Source organism: Oryzias melastigma, linkage group LG20, assembly GCF_002922805.2.
Source record: "Oryzias melastigma strain HK-1 linkage group LG20, ASM292280v2, whole genome shotgun sequence".
Lineage (NCBI taxonomy): Eukaryota > Metazoa > Chordata > Actinopteri > Beloniformes > Adrianichthyidae > Oryzias > Oryzias melastigma.
Window position 1 is genome coordinate 25,597,238 of NC_050531.1, and position 25,232 is coordinate 25,622,469.

Sequence of the window (25,232 nt, forward strand, 5' to 3'; positions counted from 1 at the left end):
ACCCGCTGGTAATCAGATTACTAAGTGGAGAAAAATATACTAGCGAGGATTTCCTCTGTAGCGATGAGGAAGAGTCCATCAGCGCTGAATCCTCGGCCGGTGGGCAGACCTGAACATCTGTCATATGAAAGACCGCCTGCCCGCTGTCATGTTGGTGGAGAGTCCTTCTGATAGAGGCTGTGTGGGATCCACTTGTAGAACTGGAGTCCCCAGCCCAGCGTCGCCGTTTCTACTGGATGAATTTATCCTGCTGTGTTGCGTCGCGACCGACTCCGGCTGTACAGTGATTCCCGGCCGCTCCGTGCTTTAAAGCGGGTGTTGCCTGACCCTCACAGCTCCGTGGATGGAGTTCTCACTGAGGTCTCTCTCCCGTCTGCGGCACCATCAGGACTGGCGTGGCTGGCAATTGGGCTGTACTGTTCTAGGCCGGCCTTGGCTCTGGGCGCGGACCGGCCCATATATAACAGGCGCTAGCGGTCTACGGCGATGTCGCTACCCACAGATCTGCTTAGAAACATGGACCGAGGAGTCTAACAGTTTGTGTAAATCTCAGTCTGTGTGTAGATTTGAATAAAATCACATCCATGCATCAGGTATACATCGTGTTTCCTATATAATAACCTATTTTCTTTTAAGTTTGAAATGTCATTCATTTGTTGTACTTTGTATAAAACCATTATTACCATGACCTGGGAATTATTTTTCTGATGATCAGAGTTTTTTCCTTTTTAAAATCGGACCAAAATCAACAATTTTATGGTCATTTTACTGGTTTTGCTAATCCATGTCTCATTGTTTTTATACCATTCTATACAAAGTCTCTCTTTACATATCTAGGACAATAGTAATGGTATCTCTAATCACATATCTCTAAATGAAGCTGCTGGAGTCTCCTCAGTTTGAGTTTCCTCTGCTGTGAGATGAAAAATCTCTTATGGCTCAATTATCATCTATTAAAGGTGTTAAACACAGAACAAACATTCTGATTCAGGACAAACAGAGCAGCTTTGTCAGTAGTTTCTGCAGTGACACCCCCCAAAAACTGCATTTTTTGTAGGTATTCCTGTAAAGTTAGTAGATGAAAAATCTGCTTCCCTGATCTGACAGAGTTGTCCAGGTTTTTCTGGGTTAAAAACAGTCTCATCAGCTTTCAGGAGAAGCCACTGAACAGTTTGGGTCTGTTTGTGCGTCAGGGTCCATCTCCTCCTGCGACGCCTTCCTCAACGTGTTTCAGACCAAAGGACTGAGAGCGGAGGTCATCTGTCCCTGCGCCAGCTCACCCGAGGCGCTGACCGTGGCCATCAGGAGGTACCAACAGCACATTTAGGAATGATGCTAGTTTTGTCAGCCATGATGGAGCTGCCTGTGTTTGCGTGTCGTCCAGGCCGGTGGAGGACAGCAGCCAGCCTCCAGGCCGAGGCGTCCTGTCCATGCAGGGGCTGAGCTACGGCGTGGTCCGGGTGGACACAGAGGAGCGGCTGTCTGTGCTCACCGTGCAGGATGTGGGGACCGTCATACCTGGAGGTAAGCCTGTCTGATGGCAGCATCTGCAGTTACTGATTCAGATTGTTTATGATGAGATACCTGTAGGGAACTTTTCAAATGTTTTCATTGTATATGAGAAAAGTGCTACAAGAACATGTTAAAAACTTCATTTTCATTGGAGTGGGTCTTTAAGTACCATGTAAGTACCCAGTAGATACGATTTTCGCTTCCGGCTACATGAGGCGATCTGAAGTACCGCGTGGCGCAAAGGTCTGGCAGCAGCTTGACTTGAGCGACGCGGCACGAATCGGGCGGTGTGGCCAAAATTTAAATATCTGAAGTTTGACAGGTCACTGCGTCGCATCTACCAATCAGGAACTCAGCTTTGGGCACATGACGTTTTCAGTGGCGTTCACTCCCACGGCGGAGTTCAGTCACTTGATATGCTGGCAGGCAGAGAGCCGCTCCGGGGTGCAGACGTTGCCGGCTCGGGCTTTATCGAAACATAAAAAAAGGGATAAAGGTCCCCATATTTTATTTTTTCCCCCTCATTTTGAGACAGAAGCCCTATAGCTCAGCCGCAGAGACACAGAAACACAGTGGAAGTGGCTGTCACACAGACACAGCCCCCTCTACCGGGACAATCCATGAATAATAATCATATAAACCCAATCATGGAGACATGATTACCATTCTTTTTATAGGGATCTCTACAATAAATGAACCTTATTTCTCAAAATCTTCTGTCTTCATACATTCTAATTAAGATATCCACAGACACCGTTCCTTATAGCGATCATCCTTAATGCATTACCTGGTAGCTCCTCCCACACACGGCCACTGCTTCAAACTCAGGAACACGTTTTGTGACAAGCGACGAGCAGTGATTTGGTCTCGCGAATCGCTTCTGGTGTGAATGCACCTAAAGAGTTTTCCAGGTTTAACAGCAGACGTCAAATAAAGCTGCTGTTTGCTTTTATTTGTAGAAAGCATTGCTTCCAGTTTTCATTCCTGAAGAATTGGTGTTCCGGCCTGATTGGCAGCTTTTCCTGGTTCTGGTCGCCTGACGCTCTGCTGCTGCTCTGTGGGTTAAACTCTGTCACGCTCTGCACAACAGAAATCCCATTAAGTCCATTAGATGGTTAAATGAGCTGTAAGGGTGAAGATGAGTGGCCTTCATCAGTGTCTCTGCTCATGACAGAGTGTCCAGCTTCACATTATCAGCCTGAGAGGAACGTGCTGAAGAGACTTCCTCTTCAGCTGAGCTCAGGTTGGAGACGTTCTCGCTGCTCCTCACAGAGACGAAGAGGAAGCTGTTGAAAGCAGCAGACCTGCAGGCGAGGACGTTCTACGTTCTGAAGGCAGAAATGAGGATTAGTTGTGTTGTTCATCCTTGGTCTCCTCACAGAGCAGCTTCCTCTGGTCTGCAGCAGAATGAAGGGAATATTTGAGGGAAGGAAAGTGTATTGGATCATCAGAACCACTCAGCTTCACCTGCCTCTCCACCTGAACGTGTTTGCAGAACAGAAGCTTCCGGTCCACCACAGCCTGAGCTTCTCCTGAATGCAGACAGATCTGTAGTCGTTTGATGGGCTCTTCTTAACCAGTGTTTTTCAACCAGCGTGCATCAGTGTTCTGTGAGAGAATAAAGTGGCCATCAAAGACTTTTTTGTTTGGTTTATATTCAATAGACTTTAATAGGAATGACTGTACCACATTTTCGCCACCACTTTGCCCGATTGCTCTCATTTTGGAAAAAGTTTAGACCCTAAAGTTACCTCTGCCAATCATTCTTGGAGGTTTTATCAATACTTCATCAGTCTAAAGCAGGAGTGTCAAACTCAATCACACAGGGGTCAAAATCCAAAACACACTTTAGGTCGCGGGCCGAACAGGATAAACATTTACAAAATACTCCAAAACTACATTTTTAAAATGTTAAAACCATAACTTTTTAACATAATTATAAACTAGATATATGGCATTACCTGTGATAATGCTAGTGTGAAGATGATAGAGCTAATAGCTGAGGATGCTAGTGATGATAGCTGAAGATGCTGAAGCTGTTGCCTGAAAACTCTGAAGCTGATAGGCAGCTAAAAAAATAGCTAAATGCCAAATTGACCTAAAAAAACAAAAAATTAAAATAAAAAAAAATTAAAAACCTAGGTTAGCCAAAACAGCTAGCATGCAGCTGAAAAAAATAGCTAAACTTCAAAATAGCCTAAAAAGCTGAAAAAAGCCTAAATTAGTTACATTTTTCCATTGCTGTTGTGCCTTGTGATTTTTGTCAAGGGAAAAGTAACTTGTTTGTGAACAGTGTTGTGAACACAGCTGTAATGCCCCTGAAACAGGAAGCTCCTCTCTCAGCCTGCTGCTGTGAAATCACACCACCAAGTGTTCATCTGTGGAACTACATCCCTGTCAGCAGCAGCAGCAGCACATGATGGAGACAGTTTGATGTTGGAATGTCAATGTTTTGATCAGAGCCAAAGGTCGTGATGTTTTGATGAATATCCTTGCTAAGGCCGCCATGTCCTGCTTGAGACGCTCTGTTTAACCCAGTTACAGCTGTAACCTGCTTTCTGGGAACACGCAGACCCAGACGTCTCACCTGCTGTGATTAGAACAACCCAGTTAGAGCTGGGAGGAGGCTCTGAGTTGGTGAACAGGTGCTCCAGAGAGGCCCTGCAGTGATGATTCTGCTGCAGGAAGTGACCCGTCTGCTCTGCGGGCAGGTCTGGTGTGCGTGGTGAAGCCGGAGGGCATCCCTCAGCTCTGCCAGACAGATGAGATCGGGGAACTCTGCGTCTGCTCCATCGCCACCGGCACGTCCTACTACGGTCTGACCGGCATGACCAAGAACACCTTTGAGGTGAGAGGCTGTCAGCACACGAACACACGGCAGACGAGGATCAGAGGAGCGTCTGTCAGACCTGCAGTGAAGGACAACACCCACACAGCACACACTCTGGGGATGTAACAAGCATTATCCAGGACAGCTGAGATGTTTCTGAACTTTGACAAATGAAAGCTAAAAAACTAAACTAAACTACAGAGTCTTCATCTTCCTGGCTGGTTGTCGTGGCGACCGTGCGGCTGACCGCCTCTGTGTTTGCAGGTGTACCCGGTGAGCTCAAGCGGGGGGCTGATCAGCGAGTACGCCTTTGTTCGGACCGGCCTGCTGGGCTTCATCGGCCCCGGCGGCCTGGTCTTCATCACAGGGAAGATGGACGGGCTCATCATGGTGAGCGGGCGGCGCCACAACGCAGATGACATCGTGGCCACGGCGCTGGCGGTGGAGCCGATGAAGTTTGTGTACCGGGGCAGGTGGGTGTGGCTCGTGGATGTAGTCATTTCACAGCCCGACACTTTGAGTGTCACTCTGATGAACGAGGCCGGCTAAAGCTAATAAAGCCCAGCAACGCCGCATGCATCCACGCTGTAATGGAGTCCAGTTTAATTACATCCACAGCCGTGGAGGAAGACATCCATCTTTGGGCTGACAGGCTCGGGGGACGCTGCCTGGAGTCGTTTGAAGTTTGCTGTGGAGGCAGAGCGGCTGCAGCAGTGGGAACACGTCGGACTCTTTGAGTCCTTCAGCTTCCTGTTGGTCTCATTTCTGCTCGTCAGGTTTTCCTGCTCTGAACACACATCCGTGGAGAATAGCTGTGGTTTTCCTGGGAGGGTTCTCCTCCTGTTTGTGGAGGTGCAGGTCCAACTGCAGATTCATGAAGCACATTCACAGTTTCTGTCTCAATTGCACAGAAATACATTCTATAAAAACTTGCAAAATAGAAAGAACTTTAGAAGATCCTCACAGTTCTCCATCCATCCTGCTCCTGCCACTGACACATCTTTACTTCTGAAGAAGATCAGGTGAGGCTTCATCCTGCTCGCTGGCTGATTTCATGAATTTCATGTCTGCTGATGTTTCTGCGGCCTGAGGTTCTTCATGATGATGAGACTGACGATGATTTTACTCAGTTTAGTTTTGAAATGACCAGGAGAAAAACCAAACTCGTTTTCTCATCATGTGATGTGACGGCTGTGTGGAGGTTGAACAGCCATCCAAGAAGGCGGAGCCAGTAGAGTCAGTCTGATGTGAGGAAGGATGGAGATCTGTGAGCGGCTTCACAGGTGTGACATGAGGACTCACCTGTGAGGACACACCTGTGAGGAAACACCTGTGAGGACAAACCTATGGGAACACACCTGTGAGGACACACCTATGAGGACATACCTGTGAGGAAACACCTGTGAGGAAACACCTGTGAGGCCACAGCTGCGAGGACACACCTGTGAGGACACACCTGTGAGAACACACCTGTGAGGACACACCTGTGAGCACACACCTGTGAGGACAAACCTGTGAGAACACACCTGTGAGGAAACACCTGTGAGGACAAACCTATGGGAACACACCTATGAGAACACACCTGTGAAGACTCACCTGTGAGGACACACCTGTGAGAACACACCTGTGAGGACACACCTGTGAGGACACACCTGTGAGGACACACCTGTGAGAACACACCTGTGAGGACACACCTGTGAGGAAACACCTGTGAGGACACACCTGTGAGGACACACCTATGAGAACACACCTGTGAGGACACACCTGTAAAAACACACCTGTAAGGACTCCCAGGTCTTCCTAGACCACTGAAGATGCCAGTATTTGTTCACTACAGCCCTCATGAACACTGAGCATGTGCAGAAGACTCACCAATCAGGATCATATTTATACTCTGTGTTTATTCTTACGTTTACAAAAAGAATGAAAATGAAGATCTGACCTGACTATCCATGAGAAAAACAGGATCGTCAATCATGTTTATCCTTGTTTACACTTTTATTTATTTACAAAACAAAAAAGTCAAGAAATATAAAATAATGTTTGAAATAAAAGAAAAACAAAACTAGTCCACAACGGTTTTCATTCATCAAATCCTTCACAGTTTGAAGCCCCAAATGGTTTGATGATTTTTGTCTATTTGAATTTGCTTAAATAAATAAGTATTTGATCCCTTGAGGATTTTGCAGGTTTGCCCTCTTAAAAAGAAACTGACAGTCAGTCATCCTGATGGTCAGCTGTTTTAAACAGTGAGCGATTGAAAATCACAAAGACAATAACAAATCAACTTTAAAAAACTAGATTTAAATGCATTTGCATTTCAGGAAATAAGTATTTGATCCCCCAGGAACCAGGAAGAGTTTTGGTTCACGCAGAAACGTTAGAGTCTCTTAATCAACCTGGAGACAGCTGGTTGAACTGATCACCTGTAGAACACACACCTGTTCACAGAATCATCCATCAGTCAGACTCCGAACTCCAACATGGAAAGACTAAAGACTTTCAGTGAATTTAACAGAGAAGATTGTAGACCTGCACAACCAGAATGGACTACAGAATCATCAGTAGGAAGCTGGAGGTTAAAGGTCACCAGAGCATGAGCATCAATCCACCCACCATGAAGAGGACAGACTGTCAGTGTCTGTTTTGGTGGTTAAACCTACAGAATCAGTCATGGATCAAATACTTTTTCCTCCAGTTCATCTGAAGGTCTGATTATCTGCTCTATTTTACCATACAGGCTCTGTTAATCTCTCTGAATTGCTTTTACATTTCACTCTCTTAAGAACACGTGTTGTTCAGGTTTAATATCTGCACAGTCCTCCTGTTTGACTGTCTTCAACTCAAAGAAAAACTCCACAAATCAACACTTTAGTTCGACATAGACATGTGACAGTGGCTGCACCCGTCCCACACACTCACACGGTGTGCTCGGTCAGGTCCAGGAGGAGTGTCTACTCAAACTGTGGAGCAGCAGAGGTCACAGACAGGACGTGACGCGTTCCTTTGCTGCTCCTGGCTGCAGGATAGCCGTGTTCTCCGTGACGGTGCTGCGAGACGAGAGGATCGTGGTGGTGGCCGAGCAGAGGCCGGACTCCACGGAGGAGGACAGCTTCCAGTGGATGAGCCGCGTCCTGCAGGTACCCCACCCCTACCCCCTCACCAGCCGCCTGCTGCCGTAGCAACAGTCTATTACTTTCTTAAGAACTGACCCTGAAGAAAATAAAAGTTATAATATTTAGGTTTATGCTACAAAAGCCAGCTTGTTGTAGTTTCCACGTACAGATGACCAGACTCTAATCCCCCCCCCCACCCTGTCTGTCAGGCTATAGACAGCATCCACGGGGTGGGTGTGTTCTGTCTGGCTCTGGTCCCGGCCAACACCCTCCCGAAGACGCCCCTGGGCGGCATCCACCTGTCGGAGATCAAGCAGCTGTACCTGGAGGGGGGGCTGCACCCCTGCAACGTGCTGATGTGCCCCCATACCTGCGTCACCAACCTGCCCAAGCCTCGGCAGAAGCAGCCAGGTGGGCGCGGCTCGCCTCGCCGTGTGTGTGCGCTCAGGGCGCGTGGCGTGTGTGTGCTGACCCTCTTTGTGTGCCGCAGAGATCGGCCCCGCCTCTGTGATGGTGGGGAATCTGGTGTCAGGGAAGAGGATCGCTCAGGCCAGCGGCAGAGACCTGGGCCAGACCGACGACAACGACCAGGTCAGACCCGCAGCGCGGGGTGCATGTTCAGTCTGACAGCTTTTCTGTTCAGTCGGTACGACTGTCTAGAATCACACTCATCTTTGCCTCACAAGTCAAATCTATCAATGTTTTTTTCTTATTTTTCTAAAAATACTGTTTCTTTTATCTTAGCTGCTGTGTTTCCTGTTTCTAAAGATCATTTTTTGTAATAAAAAATGAAGGCGGGGCTTGTTGTTGATAAATGCTCATTAAAAACATTTAACTACTTCCTAACCAGGTTGTTAGGTTAGATTTAGCTTCATATTTAACTGTAACACTTAAATTATGATTGAGAGTCATGGTGCTGCGTTTGGACAGTTTTAGGACAAATGTGAGGAAAAAACACATTACAGGAATGAATCACATCATGAAGCCAAACTCCAGCAGTTATTCATCATCTCTGACCTCAACATTTGAAAGATGCAGCCTCTTTAATGCTCCTGCACTGTCTTAGTATCTCAGACAAAGAACTAGAATCTAGAGATAAGTTAAATTGGCTCCGCCCCCTACTGGCCGTGTCCTGACAACCTCTCCTTTGCCATGCGGGGTTCAATCTTCACAGCTGAGTGATTGATCTGCAAATGAAACTGCTCATTATTCCTCCCAGCTTGTGCAGCCGTGGTCCTGCTTCATGACGTCTCTCATGGCTTGTTTTCATGTTGCAGTTTCTGTTCCTGTCAGAGGTTTTGCAGTGGAGAGCTCAGACCACCCCGGACCACGTCCTCTACACGCTGCTCAGCTCTCGGGTAACAAACGCAGCCCTGCGCCAAGCGGGACAAACGTGCCTCGGTGAAATATCATCACAGCTCTCCCTCTCTCCTCCTGCAGGGGGCGGTGTCCAGCTCCCTCACCTGTCTGCAGCTTCACAAGAGGGCGGAGCGTGTTGCAGCGCTGCTGATGGAGAGAGGGGGTCTGCAGGAAGGAGACCATGTCGCTCTAGTCTACCCACCAGGTCAGAGACTCAACAGTCACTGGCGGGGGGTCTGGAACCTGGAACGGAAAAAAATAGGACCTACATTTATCATCATCTGATTCTGAAGGAAGTTTTATTTTGAAAAAACTTCTGGATTCTCTCCTCATCTGACTCATTCTTGATGCATGTCAGGTCGGAAATGCATTCACTGCTTTCTTAAACAGGCCAGTAAACTGAGGCCCTCAAGCTAACAAAGATAACCAAAAACAAACATCTGTTCATTTTCACAGAAAAGACCCAGAGAGGAAATAGAAGAAGAGCCTTTGACTTCAAAATAAAAGTCAATAAAAATGTCTAATGTGATGAGGATGCTGCTAATAAAGTTGGTTAGTTTATGATTATTTTTAGAAAATACCAGTTTTAGTGACTGTTTTTTATTTTATATATTTAACCGTCACACTGTCAGATGAGATCGAAGTTGTCGTCCTTTTTTGAATTCTTTTGTAACTTCTACTTTAAAATTTATGGGTTTAGAGAAAATCTGTATCACATTTTATTGTTTCCTACATGAAATCTTAAATAAAGTTTAAAGCAGCTGCAGATGTTTTACAGAGGATGAAGACGAAGTTTACCCTCAAACGTTAAGAGAAGCTGAAAGTTCAAAGTGTAACCAAACAGGGAAGTTGGAGGCTGACTCCACCCACAGCTGAATTTTAAAAATCCAGTCAGAGGGGCGGGGCTGGGGGCAGGACGGTTATCATTACTGGAGCTGTAGATCATAACGTCAGACTTCTGAAACTTACATGGTTTGATCAATTATGAAATTTGTACTACCATTGTACTATTACTAACTGTAATACCTCAATTAAACCTGTAGGGGGGGCAGCACACGGACGGTTTTAGACTATATTTTTAAGAATTAAACAAGTTTATTTTAATTTGTCAAACATTTAACAATGACCAACAGACAGAAGTTTTAAAGCCTCATTTATAGAACCGACAAAAAAAGTTGAATTAGGGTTTGGTGACCCTTTAAAAAAAAAAAAACATTGGATGTTCACTTCATCCTCGTACAGGCTGGTCTGTGAAAATAGGTTTGGGAACACTGAGTTACAGGACCGGATGTGTGGAGTGGGCTGGAAGTTCTGAACTGAACCAGAACCAGAATAATGAAACCAGAAGCTTCTACCAAACACTGAAGTTATCAGAGTCCTGAGCTTTTGAAAACTTTTTTTAACAGAAAGAGTGACAACAGCTGAACACTGTGACGCTTTTCTTATCAAAGTGATGAATGTTTACATTGTGATCTAACTGACAGCAGGTGTTGGCCTGAAAGGAGCTGCTTGGACTTGATGATGGATGTTGTGTTTGATGGATTCTCTCTGTCTCTGCTGCAGGCATCGACCTGATCGCAGCGTTTTACGGCTGCCTGTACGCCGGCTGTGTTCCCATCACGGTGCGACCCCCCCACCCTCAGAACATCTCCACCACCCTGCCCACCGTCAAGATGATCGTGGAGGTCAGCAGCCTTGCGTTCCTTCTAACCGTAGATCCGTCTGAATGAAACCTCTCTGCAGTCAAATGAACAGATAGAGATGCTCGTGTTTTTAGAGTGGCGCTGCAGCACAGACAGTCACAGTGAAGCAGCGCACCTGTCTGGAGTTTATCCAATGCTCATTTGGATGTTAGCTCCATGCTAACGTTCGTCTCCTGTTGGAAACACTGCTGTGGTTTAGTCCAGAGAAGGTTTGCTCTTATATATGAAGAACTGCAGCTGGAAACTTCCGTGTTGAGGAGCTGCAAACTCCAAAACATTTGAACTAAATTAAATGTTTTGTTGGATTTTAATCAACATGAATGCTCAGTTAGCCTCATTTTATTTTGTTTTGAAGTATTTTTGTGATTGATGGAAAGTTTAAAATAATTCATGAATCCGTGTTTGTCTATAATTCCTATAGAGCGCTCAGGTTAAACAAAGGTTAGGAGTGTTTTTTGTTTTTTTTTTTCTTTTTCAAAGATGGTAATTAATTGGATCCAATGCAAAATGTAAAGAGATGTTTCGACACAGTTTTGACATCAGATTGTGTCGCTCGCTCTGATCTCGACAGAACAAATGTTTGTTGTTAGTCCAGCTATCTGATGATGTCCTTGAGGTGAGGACGTTCAGCCCTTCACTCCCCTGTCTGCAGGTCAGTCACTCAGCCTGCGTGATGACCACCGCTGTCATCTGTAAGCTGCTGCGCTCCAAGGAGGCCACGGCCACAGTGGACATCAGGAACTGGCCGCCGGTTCTGGACACTGGTACCATCACAAACTCCTGCATCCAACGCTCAACCCGTAGTAGTTCTGGTTCTTTTTGAATGTTTTTTCTACTTCACACTTTGCTCTAATAATTGACCTTTAAATATAAATCTAATTTCTTTATTTTTAGATATTCTTTCATTATATTAAACAATGATTCCAACATTTAGCCTGCAATTGTACAAAAACTCAATTCTGAGTGGAATTTTTTTTTTTTTATATGCAAAATCACCAAAATAAAACAAAAGAAAAATCTATAAATCCTTAAACAAAACAAAGAATAGATCAAAATAATGTGAAAATATTTTTCAAAAATGAATGCACTTCCAATGAGTAAAAGCTAGTCGGAGGGTAGCTGCTGCTGGTCTGTGGGTTTAGCATGCTGAGGCCTGGTTTGCAGCTGCAGACCGGTTGAACTCATGTCAGCGCTGCGAGGTGCAGATCTGGGTCTCTGGCCCGGTTCCAGCGTGTGTGACTGACTCAAACGAGTTCATGAGAGAAATGTGTCCAGTGACTCACTGAACAGAAATGGATCTCTCAGCAATAAGCTGCATCAGGCTTCAGGAGGACGCCGGCCTCTCTTTCTGGGATGTTTGAGGGATGAACTAACATTCAAAGAGGAGCACATGTGCCTTTAATCTGTGCTGTTTGGTTACACGGCTGAACCTGAAGCCCGCTGTTCTGTGGGGGCTCCTGGGGGTCAGGCTTTCTGAAACTAATAAAAGTCAGCAGATTGTCCTCTGAAACGTAATGAAATCAACATGTTTGTTTCTACTCTAGATGACCTGCCAAAGAAGAAACCTCCAGCTCTCTATAAACCCACCAACCCTGACGGCCTGGCTTATCTGGACTTCAGTGTGTCCACAACCGGCATGTTAGCCGGGGTTCAGGTCAGCGCAGCGCTCAGAGACTAGATCTGCATCACTACAGAACAGGAAGAGTTAAAGAATGTTCAGCTGAGACTTCACTTCCTCTCTTTGTTCTTTGATTGTCTCTTGTGTGTCTCCAGATGTCCCATAATGCAGTTGGGGCCTTCTGTCGCTCAGTGAAGCTGCAGTGTGAGCTGTACCCGTCCAGAGAGGTGGCCATCTGTCTGGATCCGTACTGCGGCCTGGGCTTCGTCCTTTGGTGTCTCTGCAGGTCCGTTTCTCTCTCAGTCCAAAGCTGCTGCTCATCATGAAGAAATAACTTTTAAGAAAGTACAACCTAAAAACAAATCCATGTTTGCTCTCTAGTAAATAAAAGTCAATTTATATTTACTTCATGTTTGCTTTTAAAGCTTTTAAAGAAACATTGATTAATTCCATGCACCAGAAACTTCAGTTTCAGCAAACTTTCATCTTGTTCTTTTACTTTAATTCCAGTTGTTGACCTGCCCACCAGGATGTAACTCAAAACCACTGAAGGTTCACTCTCCTGTCTTTGCCTGCAGTGTTTATTCAGGTCACCAGTCCATCCTGATCCCCCCCGTGGAGCTGGAGACCAACCCAGCTCTATGGCTGCTGGCCGTCAGCCAGCTGAGGGTGCGAGACACCTTCTGCTCCTACAGCGTCATGGAGCTCTGCACCAAAGGACTGGGACTGCAGACGGAGGCCCTGAAGGTCAGCGGGGAATTCTTCATTACAGACGAGGAGATGCAAAAATGAACATGCAAGCCCATACATTGACTGTATATGAGAAGTGGACTGAGTGAAGCCTCCCCATTTCATTCCAAACAGAAAGTACCTGCCGGTTCCAAGAAGCCAAAAACCCACAGACTTCTACAGAGAAATAAACAGCTGTCACTCAGTCATTCTATTGATCAGAAAAATCATTCTTGCTTTGATACACGTTACATTTTTCTTCATGACATTTTTTGTGTAGTTCAAGTTATTCAAGCTGACCAATCAGATGCCTCAGAAAGAGCAGGTGTCTAACATTCAAAATGATTGACAGATTTTGCGTATCCTAGTTTAAGTGTTAGGGGTGTAGGCTGATTAGTTGGAGCGGTTGTCATAGAAACGATGAGTCATACAAACTCAGATTAATCCCTGCTTACTGACGACGTCTGGCTCCAACATGGCGACGTCCATATTGTGAAAAAATGGCGAATGAATTGACTCTGTTTAGTTGGAGCCAGAAGAAAACCATTTTCAATGAGCTGAACTGCCCCAAAATATGTTAGAGCCCTGCATACGAAACGTCATAGTCAGTGAAGGATTGCATTAAGGTTCACAAAGTTTTTCACAGGAGAGTCTGTGAAATGTCATTGAAAAGACCCCGACGTGCAGAAGTGCAGAGAACAGGACTCACAAAAGCAGACGTCACAGCTGAGGACTCACGGAGGATTGTTCAACATTCTGAGGTTTCAGTTTAGATGAGATATAATGACCATCAAACCACAAAGGATACAATCCCACCTGCACTAAAGGAGCAGTGAGCTGCTGTCACAGTAGTTCAACCCGCTCATCAAACAGAGAAAGCGCCACAGAGCCTTGAACCCAGGGGAGTCAAACTCAATCTCACAGGGGCCAAAATCCAAAACACCTTAGGTCGTGAGCCAAACAGGATAAACATTTATTGAACACTCTAAAACTACATTTTAAAACTTTAAAACCATAACTTTTTAACATAATTATGAACTAGATAAATAGCATAACCTGTGATAATGCTAGTGTGAATGCTGTAAGCTGAATTTAGCTGCTGAAGAAGCTAGGGCTAATAGCTAAAGATGCTGAAATGTTAGCCAAAAACGCTGAAGCTAATAGCTTAAAATGCTGAAGCTAATAGCTTAAAATGATTAAGCTAATAGCTGAAAACGCTGAAGCTCTACCAGTAGATCACTGAGCTGAGGAAGTATAAGGACTCCTGTCAAAATAAACTTTGACACATGATGATTTCTGATTCACCACATTTCCATAAAAATGACTGACACTGTAAACCCGTCTGGTGTACTGCCACGTTCGGTTCTTGATGACTTCTTTGTTGCTATGCTGCTTCTGCAGTCTCTCTTTCTCAGAGATAATAAACTGCCTCCTTGAGGGCGGGTGCACTAATGGAAGACACTCAGTTCATTCTAGTGATTTTCTGTCTTGACGTCTCCGTGGAGACGGGAACCCTGAAAATGAAAAATCTTCCACCCTGAAGACAGTTTCTCTGCAGAGAAGTCTTCAGCAGCGAGGAGCTCCTAGCAGGATTCCAGCAGTCATTCCTCTCAGGGAGACTTAATGTGCTGTGAGGTTTAAGTGTTACTCTGTGTGGGGTTCAGGCTCGAGGTCTGGATCTGTCCCGGGTTCGGGCCTGTGTGGTGGTGGCAGAGGAAAGGCCCAGGATGGCGCTCACACACTCCTTCTCCAAGCTCTTCAAAGACCTGGGTCTTCACCCGCGCTCCGTCAGCACCTCCTTCGGCTGCAGAGTCAACCTGGCCATCTGCCTGCAGGTGAGCCCCGACTGCGCAGAGGAAACTGTTTCAAGGACCTAACTTTACAATGAACGCCTCTGGTGATTTGCTGCAGGGAACGTCTGGACCGGACCCCACCACTGTGTACGTGGACATGAGAGCGCTGCGCCATGACAGGTACGGCCGTCTACAGCTGTCAGTCCCCCTCTGCTGCTGCCCATCTGATGGTGTGTCTCCGTCAGGGTCCGGCTGGTGGAGAGAGGCTCACCTCACAGTCTGCCGCTGATGGAGTCCGGCAAGGTGAGCGCTTAACAAAGCTTTAACTTATCTGAAGTCTGGTTAATGTGGGGGGGTCTCAGGCTTCATTATAGATTCTCAGATCTCAAAGATTACTGATTCAGGATCTGTGTGTCTGAGTTCACATCATTGACTGGTCTGAGTGACCCCTCCCCCAACAGGCCAAAATCCCTATATATATTTTCTGTAGTGCAAGTTCTTGAAGCTATAAACTGACCAATCAGACGCCTCGATGAAAGTAGCTGGTCTCCCATCAAACATTCAACACGATTGACAGAATGTTTGTTGTCTATGACAGCTGATCTTCATAGACTCAAACATTCTTTCAAGTGGGATGGGTGTGGGCTTCTGACAAGCTCACCCCCGATTGATGAGACTAGCTGCCATAGAAACGATGACTCAAACAGACTTGGACGAATCGCCGCTTACTCACGTCGTCTGGCTCCTACATGGCGGTGTTTGTACCACAAAAAATGGTGACTGAATTGACTGTATTTGGTTGTAGACCATTTTCTATGGGTGACTTCACACTCCATCAGTCCAGTTCTCATCTACAGTTAATGGATCAAATCAAACGTTATTTATGAATTGTGCCTTTCAATTAAAAACAAATATAAATGCGTAGAAATTTAAATTAAAACCAGGCCACTCCTTGCCCCCAAGCCCCCCCAACTACAAAAATAAAAACTGGTCTGTAATTATAAGAGACACTGATCAAGTAAAGAAAACACCTGCTTGAACACATCATGCAGTTACAGCACCTGCACTCTGGGGGCAGTGTTGGATCAGAACCAAGAACAGACAGTCATTCAAGATCAAGTCAGAAGTGATTCTAACTTCTGGAGACTCTTCATGCAAGAAGAAACCCTCCTCCAGTGATGGCTATTTGACCCCCCGCCCCCTCCACAGACCTGAAAGGGATGCAGCAGATTAAAAAGACGGATGTTAGACACTTTGAAAAGACGGATGGAGGAGCGAACAGAATGAAGGCATATTTCCGGACTATTTGTGACAGAGGAGTCCTCCCACGCTGTGAGTCAGAGCAGACAGCAGGTCTGAGTCAGGAGGAGCCTCCCTCCATCCCCTCAGTCTGTGGACAGTCAGCTCAGCTCAGCTGCGTCAGTCTGTCAGATAAAAACATCCAGCTTCACTCCAGAATGCTGAGAGGATGAGGAGAGGTCGTCTTTTTTGTCTGAGATGAAGATGCCACAGCTGTCAGAGTAAGGTTGTGCAGCAGAGGTGACATTCACAGCCACAGCTATGAAAAGCTCATGAACTGAATCCTACAGTTTGTTAAAGTTGATTATTTGAGTTTGATGCAGAGCTGTGGTGAAGTCCCTCTCTGGGAGCTGACATGCTCACCAGAGCGCCTCTTCATCGACTCCTTTTACTTGAGAGGAAAGGAAAGGCTCCCATTATCTATTATCCTTTGAGGCCATTCTGCCTATTTTATCATTTGTTTCAATTGTTTTGAGCATGTAAAACACATGTGTCAAAGTCAAGGCCCGAGGGCCAGACCTGGATCATTTTATTTTATTGTTATTAATGACCCGATGTTATCTTGTACTTATTTCTATCTTGTATAATTTTGGCAAAATATATTTTTATGAAGAGTAAAATATTGAAAGTTATTTAAGGTTTTAGTAGATTTATTCTGGATTAATATTCCTGCATTATTATTATTCATATATATTTTTTAAAGTTTTAAAAATCGACATTCTGATAGCTTTTTGGGCTATTTTGGGATTTACTATGATTTTTTAGGCTATTTTGGAGTTTAGCTAATATTTCACCTACATGCTAGCTGTTTTAGCTAACCTTAGTCTTTTTTTGTTGTTTGTTTGTTTTTTAGGCTAATTTGGCATTTAGCTAATATTTTAGCTGGTTATCAATTTCAGCATCTTCAGTTTCCAAATTCATCTTACATCATTCACATTAGCATTATCACAGGTAATGTTATATATCTAGTTCATAATTATGTTACAAAGTTACTGAATGTAGTTTTCGAGTATTCAATAAATGTTTATCCTGTTCGCCCCGTGACCTAAGGTGTGTTTGGATTCTGGTCCCTTGTGCGATTGACTTTGACACTCCTGGATTTAGGCTGTGCACGCACAGGTTTATCCTAAAACCTAAATGGCTGAATCGAGGATGAAGCAGTTACCGTGGTAACCACCCTCCTTGTTTCTTTTTAGATCCTGCCTGGAGTCCGAATCATCATCGCCAACCCGGAGACCAAAGGGCCGCTGGGAGACTCACACCTCGGAGAGGTTGATACAGATGTTGTGATTCTGACACGTTGGATTCTCATCTGTGACATAAATGTGATGGAAGCTATAAAATGTAGCAAAGTGAAATCGTCCGCCCTGTGTTGGACACCTCCACCTCCTCCCAGCTGGGAGATCCCATCTCTCCAGATTGTCTTGTTTTCTGCAGGGGCTCTCTCTGGTTACATATTAGAGAGAACCAAAGCATGCTGGGTAGATAACCTAAAAAATGTTAACAATACATCAATGCAAAATTCTGAACCTTAGAAAGCCAGAACGTCTAAGAACCTGAAACCTGTGTCTTGTGCTGCACCTCTACCTTCATTTAATGCCGTCTCCTCCTTCAGATCTGGGTCCACAGCGCTCACAATGGCAGCGGTTACTACAGCGGCTATGGCGAGGAGGTCCTGCAGTCGGATCACTTTAACTCCAGACTGAGCTTTGGAGACACGCAGACGGTCTGGGCCAGGACGGGCTACCTGGGCTTCCTGCGCCGGACCGAGCTCACAGATGCCCACGGAGGTGATGGTTCCCATCTCTGGTCTACCCGCGACTCGTGCAGCCGCAGACATGACTTTACTTTGCTCTCCGTGCACAGAGAGGCACGACGCGCTCTTCGTGGTGGGAGCTCTGGAGGAGGCCATGGAGCTGCGAGGGATGAGGTACCATCCCATCGACATCGAGACCTCCGTCATCCGCGCGCACAAGAGCATCATGGAGTGGTTTGTAGACCCACAGTCCTGCATCTCTGCTCGAAAAACTAAAAACAAACAAAGCTGCTAAACGATGATGTATTTTGAGAAGAACTGTCTGAACCCACCTGGCTCTGAGGTCGAAGTATGGAGAGAAATAAGTATCACCCCGATTTGTGCATGTGTATTCTTGATTTGTAACTACATTATGTTCATAAATACAAAAATTATGAAATTTTAAAAATACTAATTACACATGCACAAATTAAAATTACAACAGCTTGAAACTAATTACAAACGCAAATCTTAAAAATTTTGTAAAAATATATATTTTTTATTATTACATTAAAAAGTCTAAATAATCGCACTTATCCCTTTTAAAAATAAAAAAAATATTTTCCAGAACTGCTCGCTTCCTCTGCCACACCTCCTCTGACAGCGCCTTTCATATTCACAGCTCATAATAGCTTTTTGTATAGTAATTATCGGGCATATCTGTTTAAGAAAGTCAATGTCAAGATATTTACAATCTAAGTTCCAAACGGCCGATAAGAAAACTGATGACCCATCATTCTAGTAGTATTTAAACACATCACTTACGGACGAATGTCTGAGTTGTGATACGAGTCTCATCACAGAGCTTTTGTGTGTACGTAAGAGGTGATTCCTGCTTAATTTTTAACCATTTGTGTGTGTAATTAGTTTCAAGCTGTTGAAATTTTAATTAATGCATGTATACATTGTATTTTATATTTTTTCATTTATTTTTTTTTACTTATGCACACAACATGTTATGAGTTACAAATCAAGAATTATGTACGCACAAATCAAGAATACGCACGCATAAATCGGAGTGAGTCTATTTTCTCTCAATATAAAGAGGGATTGCCACTTTCTTTCTTCAAAATTTTCAGTCAAACTTTTGAATCAAGACAGCAGAAAATAAGATTCTCTCCATACAGGATCTGAAGAGACTCAGAACCACCTGTTTCAGTGAAGGTTCTCGCTGGTGTTTCTGCAGCTTTAGGACTCCCCAGAACCTCAGTGAGAGCCATCATCCTCACAGAGAAACCAGAACGGTGGTGCAGCTGACCGTGAGCCCCGCCCACCTCCCCAACCCTATGTCTTTACTACCTTTTCTGCAAACTACTCAGTATCACACCAACAAGCTTCTGTAAGCTAAAGAGCAAATGTTGAAGGGATCAGAGTGAATGTTTTCCGACCTTCTTTGAGAGCAGCGCTGCATCCGCTGTGTTCATTCAGTCTGTCTGCTGAGCTTCCTAAAGCTCCAGCTGCAGCCGGCTTTACTGCAGTGAGCTGTCATGTTAGACGCAGTGGTTCAGACTAACATAGACTGATGACAAACCTCTAAAATTATACAAGTCAATGAACTAACCTCAGATGTGATAAGTGGCATAAACTGCAGTATTGAGGATTTGTATGTCAATGCACCGGAACTCAGAGACCTTCTCTGTCTGAACAAAACAGAAGTCTGCAGCGCTGGGAGATGTTCTGAGGACCATCATGCTCGGGGATCCTAGCTGGGTCACTTTTAACAAACACAACCCGTTTATGTCAGCTCTTCATTTCAGCACTAGTCTATGTCTCAGTAATGCTTGTGTTTGGGTCTCATTCCAGAATAATTTCATGAGGAGAGCAGACCCCTCTCTTTTAAACATAAAGTTGTTAGTTTTTTAGTTGCCTTTTTAAATGTTTAAATCATAGGTACAAAACAGATTATAATCCTGTTTCCTCTTTGATAAATCACTTCATGAGCCCAGTATGAATCTTTCTGCTGTCACTTCTCCAAGTTTTCAGCTGCTTCATTTCATCACTGATCAAGCTCACACTGTTGCCCATTTAACTATCTGCTCAGTAAATCAAGTGCACGTTGTTTTTGCATGTGCTGTCCAGGTTGTGCACGCCTTTTTTATTTTTTACGCACAACCCTCCAGTAAATCTTTAAGTTCCTTTGTGGAAAATCAATCTGCCACACAGTAATCCAAAACCTCTCAAACTGTCTGAAATGTTGCTCTTCAGAAGAGTGAATTCAGAGTAAGAAAATGGAGGAACTCTGACTCAGTTTTCACATGATTCCACATGCAGGATTACTGGTGTGTTCTAGAAGAAAGTTCTGCAAAGAACAGACTAAACCGTCCTCATCTGAAACACCCACCGCCAGACCGACTGTCAGGATCCTGTCTGTCTCTTTGGATGAGCTTCAGTTCAATTCAAGTCTATTTATATAGCCCAATATCACAAAGAAAATGTGCCTCATTGGGCTTCATGCAGGTAATGTTACAGATGCAGAAAATGAGTCGTAAACTGGGCGGAGTCTTTGACTTCCTGGTTTGCCTCCTTCCTTAGTCCCACCTTCCACACACCTGCAGCCAGCTTTCTCATCACAGCTTCAACAGTGTAAGAGCCAGATCTTTCTCCCACTCAGTTCCAGATTGTCAGCTGTCTTCATCTTTATTTTTTTAATTTGTTGTTTGCTTCTTTGATTCTCCTAACACAACATGAAGTATCTCTGTCTAATTTATCTTTATTATACTTCAAACAACACTTTTCATTTGAAACTGAATGACTGTCTTTTCAAAAGCATCTCAAATCAAACAAGTTTGACTTGTAATTAGTAGAAAATGAAACCTCCCTTCAGAATGAATACAAAGTTTTCTCTAACTATAGAAAACAAATGATTCTTTGTCAAATCTACATTGAAGAAACAAACCTCAGAGTCTGTAAACCTTTGGTTGCAGCTGTTTTGTGAGCAATAGAAGCTCTCTGGTGTCATAGGGAATGACTCTTCAGAGTCAGGTGGTTTGGACGTTGTTCCTCCTAAGCAAAGAAGGAAATGTTTTCACTCTGTTTGCACTGCAGATCACTAAACTGCAAGCTAGTTCTGTCACCATGAAAACATCTCCTCGACGCTCGTTTGTCTTCCTCAGCGCCGTCTTCACCTGGACCAACCTGCTGGTGGTGGTGGTGGAGCTGGAGGGCTCCGAGCAGGAGGCCCTGGACCTGGTTCCCATGGTGACCAAGGCTGTGCTGGAGGAGCACTACCTGATTGTGGGCGTGGTCGTGGTGACAGACGTTGGGGTCATCCCCATCAACTCCCGCGGCGAGAAACAGCGCATGCACTTGCGCGATGGCTTCTTGCAGGACCAGCTGGACCCCATCTACGTGGCCTACAACATGTAGCTGGAGTGTGTGAGTGTGTGCTGGAGCGGCAGAGCCAGCGCCTGTGATCTGTCCAAACCGCCGTCCTTCATTCCTGTCTTCAGATCAAGCTGTACTGTATTTTTGAAGCTGCAGATGGTGTGATCTTCAGTCCTCCCTTTGGTTTTGTTCGTTGTTGTACCAGCTACTTGACGGCTCATGATGACGGACTTATGACAGATCAATGACAGATCAATGACAGATCACTGTCAATCAATGATTGATCAATGGCTGATTATTGATCGTTGATTGAATGGTGACTGACTGTTGACTAATCAATATATAAAGGATGACTAATGGATGACTGACTATTGACTGACTGGGGACTCACTATTGGTAGATCGTTGACTGATTGTTGACTGATCAATATACAAAGGATAACTAATGGATGAATGACTATTGACTGATTGGGGACTGAATATTGACAGATCATTGACAAATCGTTGACTCACTGTTGACAGATCATTGACTCGCTATTGACAGATGGTTGACTCACTGTTAACAGATGGTTGACTGACTGTTGACAGATGGTTGACTGACTGTTGACAGATGGTTGACTGACTGTTGCCAGATCCTTGACTGACTATTGATAGATCGTTGACTGACTGTTGACAGATGGTTGATTCACTATTGACAGATCCTTGGCTGACTATTGACAGATCCTTGACTGACTGTTGACAGATCATTGACTAACTGTTGACAGATCGTTGACTGACTGTTGACAGATCGTTGACTAACTGTTGACAGATCCTTGCATGACTATTGACAGATACTTGACTGACTGTTAACAGATCCTTGAATGACTGTTGACAGATCGTTGACTAACTGTTGACAGATCGTTGACTAACTGTTGACAGATCCTTGACTGACTGTTGACAGATCGTTGACTGACTGTTGACAGATCCTTGACTGATTGTTGACAGATTCTTGACTGATTCTTGACTATTGACAGATCCTTGACTGACTGTTGACTATTGACAGATCGTTGACAGATCACTGACTGATGGTCGACTGCCTGTGCCGTCCGGGCCGTTTTTCCACCCGCTCCATGTCCCTACAGGAGCTCGTCTTTTGGGGATCACTGTGTTTAAGGCTGACTGGGAAAGCAGAGTGGAGATGGGGCCTGTTGGTACCTCTTTGTGGTCAAATTACGAATCCTGGATCTGTGGTTTTATTACCATTAGAGCAGGGGCATCCTAATCTCTGTAAAAATATAAATACTGTACATAGACATAATAATCTATATGGAGAGGTACCTAAAACACAATGAGGTGTAGTAGCCCCTATATGCAGCTCTCTCCACCCGCACCCTGTCTGTGTGTGAGTGTGTTCACTCGTCCCACTGGGACGTCTGCGTGGCTTCAGACCAGATTTTATCCGCAAAGATCGAAGAAGAAACGCTTTATGAAGAAAAAGACAAAAGCATCCATGCTTGTTTTCAGAGAGGTTGGTCTTCTGAATCTTCTGAAATGCAACAAAAAATATCAGGACTGCAAGTCTGTTGTGTTTGCAAAGAGGTGAAACAGCTGCAGCTTCATGACAGCAGTGCAGCAGCTTTACTGAACTGCTCATGAAATTTAGTCCAAAGTCAGGCAACGTGCACTGTGTGAATACGATAGAAACGGAATTATTATCACTATTTAAATGGAGTTGAAGGGACATCAGAGATTAGCTAACAGGATCCAGATGTTGCTGCAGCAGTTCTCTGTCTGTGAGAAGACCTGAAATCTTTCATATAAAAAAGCTGCAGTTCAGGTTTCCAGAAAGACCAGGAATCACTTTAGTGACGCATTGATGTGTCTGTTTTTAGACAGAGAGTGCCTGCAGGATCTCTGCACAGAAACATCTGGACGCTGACCGGAACTCCAGAAAAGTTTACATTAAAGCTCTTATTGTAGCAATAATCTCCCAAAGGATGTTCTTTACTGTCAGTGAGGATCCCAGACTTTTACTGCTCTCAGCTTTGCACATCTGAGACTTTTCTTTGCGTTTGACCTGATCACAGGGAAACATGACGGGTCTTTGGCATTTTGGCTAAATCACATTCAAAGAAGAAATATTGTCAATATGTTGTTGCAGCCACTAGATGTCACTGCATACCCAACATTGAACTTCACTGAGCTTTCAAACATATCTGCATTATATCCAGCCTAAAAATACAAAGGTGGCATAAACAACAAGAAATCCCATTTTCTGCCAAAACAGATGTGAAAGCTCTCTACTTGAGCGCTAACGTACCCTGAGACATCAAAGATGACCTGAAGGTCGGACGTAGTCTCTAAGACTTTCAAGATACTTAGTTCATATCATTGTCACGGAAATTTAAAAGCCTGAAATTACCTCCTATTAGCTTTCAGGTTGATTAGGAAAGGATAAACTATCTCAAGGTCATTCAAAGAAATGAGTAAAGATGCTCCATCATTCAAAACTCCACTGACCTCCAATCTGACTGCATGATGTGATCACCTAAAAAGACAAAATAAACTCAAAGAGGCTCGATTCTTCAAAAATGAAAAGTTACTTGTATGTTTTAAATGCAAGTACAAAATCAGCTAACTGGCAAAATTCTAAAATCTTTCCAAAAGAAAAGTCATCTTTTTGGAGGATTTTAATTTGTTTCCGTTTGTTTCTGCAGAGAGAAGAGAACAGTTGAATAACGACATATCTACAGAGGCGTCTCCAGAAGGAATATGATGAGAAAAAAGGAGTCTTGACAGCGAGATGCTCTTATTATCTGCAGTTTGATCCCAGGTCGTCCTCATCTCAGGCGGCTTTCTTATGAAGGTCTGTGGAGTTTCTGCAGTAAAAAACATCCTGAGCTTCAGTACAGCAGCTACTTCCTGATGTGCACTGACTCAAACTTTTCCTCAGCTCAAATGAGGCTATAAGAGAGTTTAACAGAGTTACTTAAGAACTTTATCAAGAGTTTAAAGAGATACAGGAGAGTAAATGTTTATAGAAGATGAGAGGTTCGTGTCCATGTCTGGAGGTCTTTGCTTTCACATGGTTTCTCCTCAGAGGTTCAGAAGAATTGTTTGCGTTTCAGAAGACGCTCTCAGCTAAACTTTGCAGTTTGGCTTGTTGGTAGCAAAGTAGCGGTCATGTTTTATTCATCAGGAAGGAACCCCATCAGAACCCGGAGGACTCGTGCGTGTCTGGGCCTGAGCGGGAGAGGGGAGTGTGAGTGTGTATTGTATGTAAATAGTGTTGATTTTGTACGGTTCAAGTGTGTGTGACTCGTTTTGTACACATGATGAAGAAAAGATGAAAGGACACTTTTATAAGAGCTGCCTGTCGGCTCACCGTCACACTATACAGTGCAATAAAGTGCTTTGATTGGCTAAACCACGGACTGCTCGGTTCTTCTGCTTTAGCATTTGATGGTTTCAGCTCTTCCTTCAACATCCAGAGAGGATAAGAGGAGGCAGCAGAACGTCTGTCATTACACAGAACTCCAGAACACGGGAGCAGAGAGAAAACCCTCAACCCAAAGACGGAGGCTGACAGGAGGAGCTGCTGGAAGTCTCTGACGGGAAGTTCACACCTTCTGCAGAAATGAAGAGAGCTGATGAAGTCAGGAAACACTAAACGGTGGGTAAGTGCAGGAAAACAGGATTCTCCATCCAGAACCTCCAGGGTAATAAAGGAGTTTTCAAACTATTGGAACCTTGGGAGGAAATTCACATGTAAAGGTGAGGCCATAATGGAGCCTGTAGGCAGAGAGTCTGTTTAAATCTAGTCAGATTCAGACAGACAGCCATGGAAATCAGGTAGGAGGGGAAATGGGAGTTTAATTAGAACAGATTCAGAAAGTTTACATGTTTCATAAAGAATTATTGAGTAACAATTGTAATTCCTTTCATTAAGATTGTGTGTGAATGTTACATTAAATCATATTTAGAAAAACTAAATTAGATAACATAACCACAGGCATGAAGAATAAAGAAAGAATTGAGATTTTATTAGGTTAAAAGCTTGGCAGTCATATCATTGTAAGTTGTGGTATATGTCCTTCATGCTCTGTCAAACTAATGTCTTACATTTTTGCTGCAATTTTGGGGTTCTTTTTTATATTTTAGAACTCTTGTAAAATT

At 44.3% G+C, this 25,232-nt stretch overlaps 1 protein-coding gene across 4 annotated transcripts in view; it reads left to right on the plus strand.

Annotated features, from left to right (window-relative positions):
• Positions 1–24,486, plus strand: part of LOC112139037 (disco-interacting protein 2 homolog C) — a 65,267-nt gene extending 40,781 nt beyond the window's left edge. For 3 of the 4 annotated variants that reach the window (XM_024261732.2, XM_024261729.2, XM_024261730.2), the window contains 21 exons: positions 1,194–1,308; positions 1,385–1,524; positions 4,224–4,360; positions 4,607–4,815; positions 7,368–7,482; positions 7,668–7,869; positions 7,949–8,049; positions 8,736–8,816; positions 8,899–9,022; positions 10,381–10,502; positions 11,173–11,284; positions 12,065–12,174; positions 12,294–12,424; positions 12,717–12,885; positions 14,532–14,702; positions 14,779–14,840; positions 14,906–14,963; positions 17,156–17,230; positions 17,575–17,749; positions 17,826–17,949; positions 20,868–24,486. In XM_024261732.2, coding sequence (XP_024117500.1) covers positions 1,194–1,308; positions 1,385–1,524; positions 4,224–4,360; positions 4,607–4,815; positions 7,368–7,482; positions 7,668–7,869; positions 7,949–8,049; positions 8,736–8,816; positions 8,899–9,022; positions 10,381–10,502; positions 11,173–11,284; positions 12,065–12,174; positions 12,294–12,424; positions 12,717–12,885; positions 14,532–14,702; positions 14,779–14,840; positions 14,906–14,963; positions 17,156–17,230; positions 17,575–17,749; positions 17,826–17,949; positions 20,868–21,120 — 2,786 coding nt within the window. In that variant the 3' untranslated portion in view covers positions 21,121–24,486. The remainder of the gene's footprint in view (positions 1–1,193; positions 1,309–1,384; positions 1,525–4,223; positions 4,361–4,606; positions 4,816–7,367; positions 7,483–7,667; positions 7,870–7,948; positions 8,050–8,735; positions 8,817–8,898; positions 9,023–10,380; positions 10,503–11,172; positions 11,285–12,064; positions 12,175–12,293; positions 12,425–12,716; positions 12,886–14,531; positions 14,703–14,778; positions 14,841–14,905; positions 14,964–17,155; positions 17,231–17,574; positions 17,750–17,825; positions 17,950–20,867) is intronic. The other variant, XM_036217378.1, reaches the window with a different exon arrangement.
• The last annotated feature ends 746 nt before the right edge of the window (positions 24,487–25,232 follow it).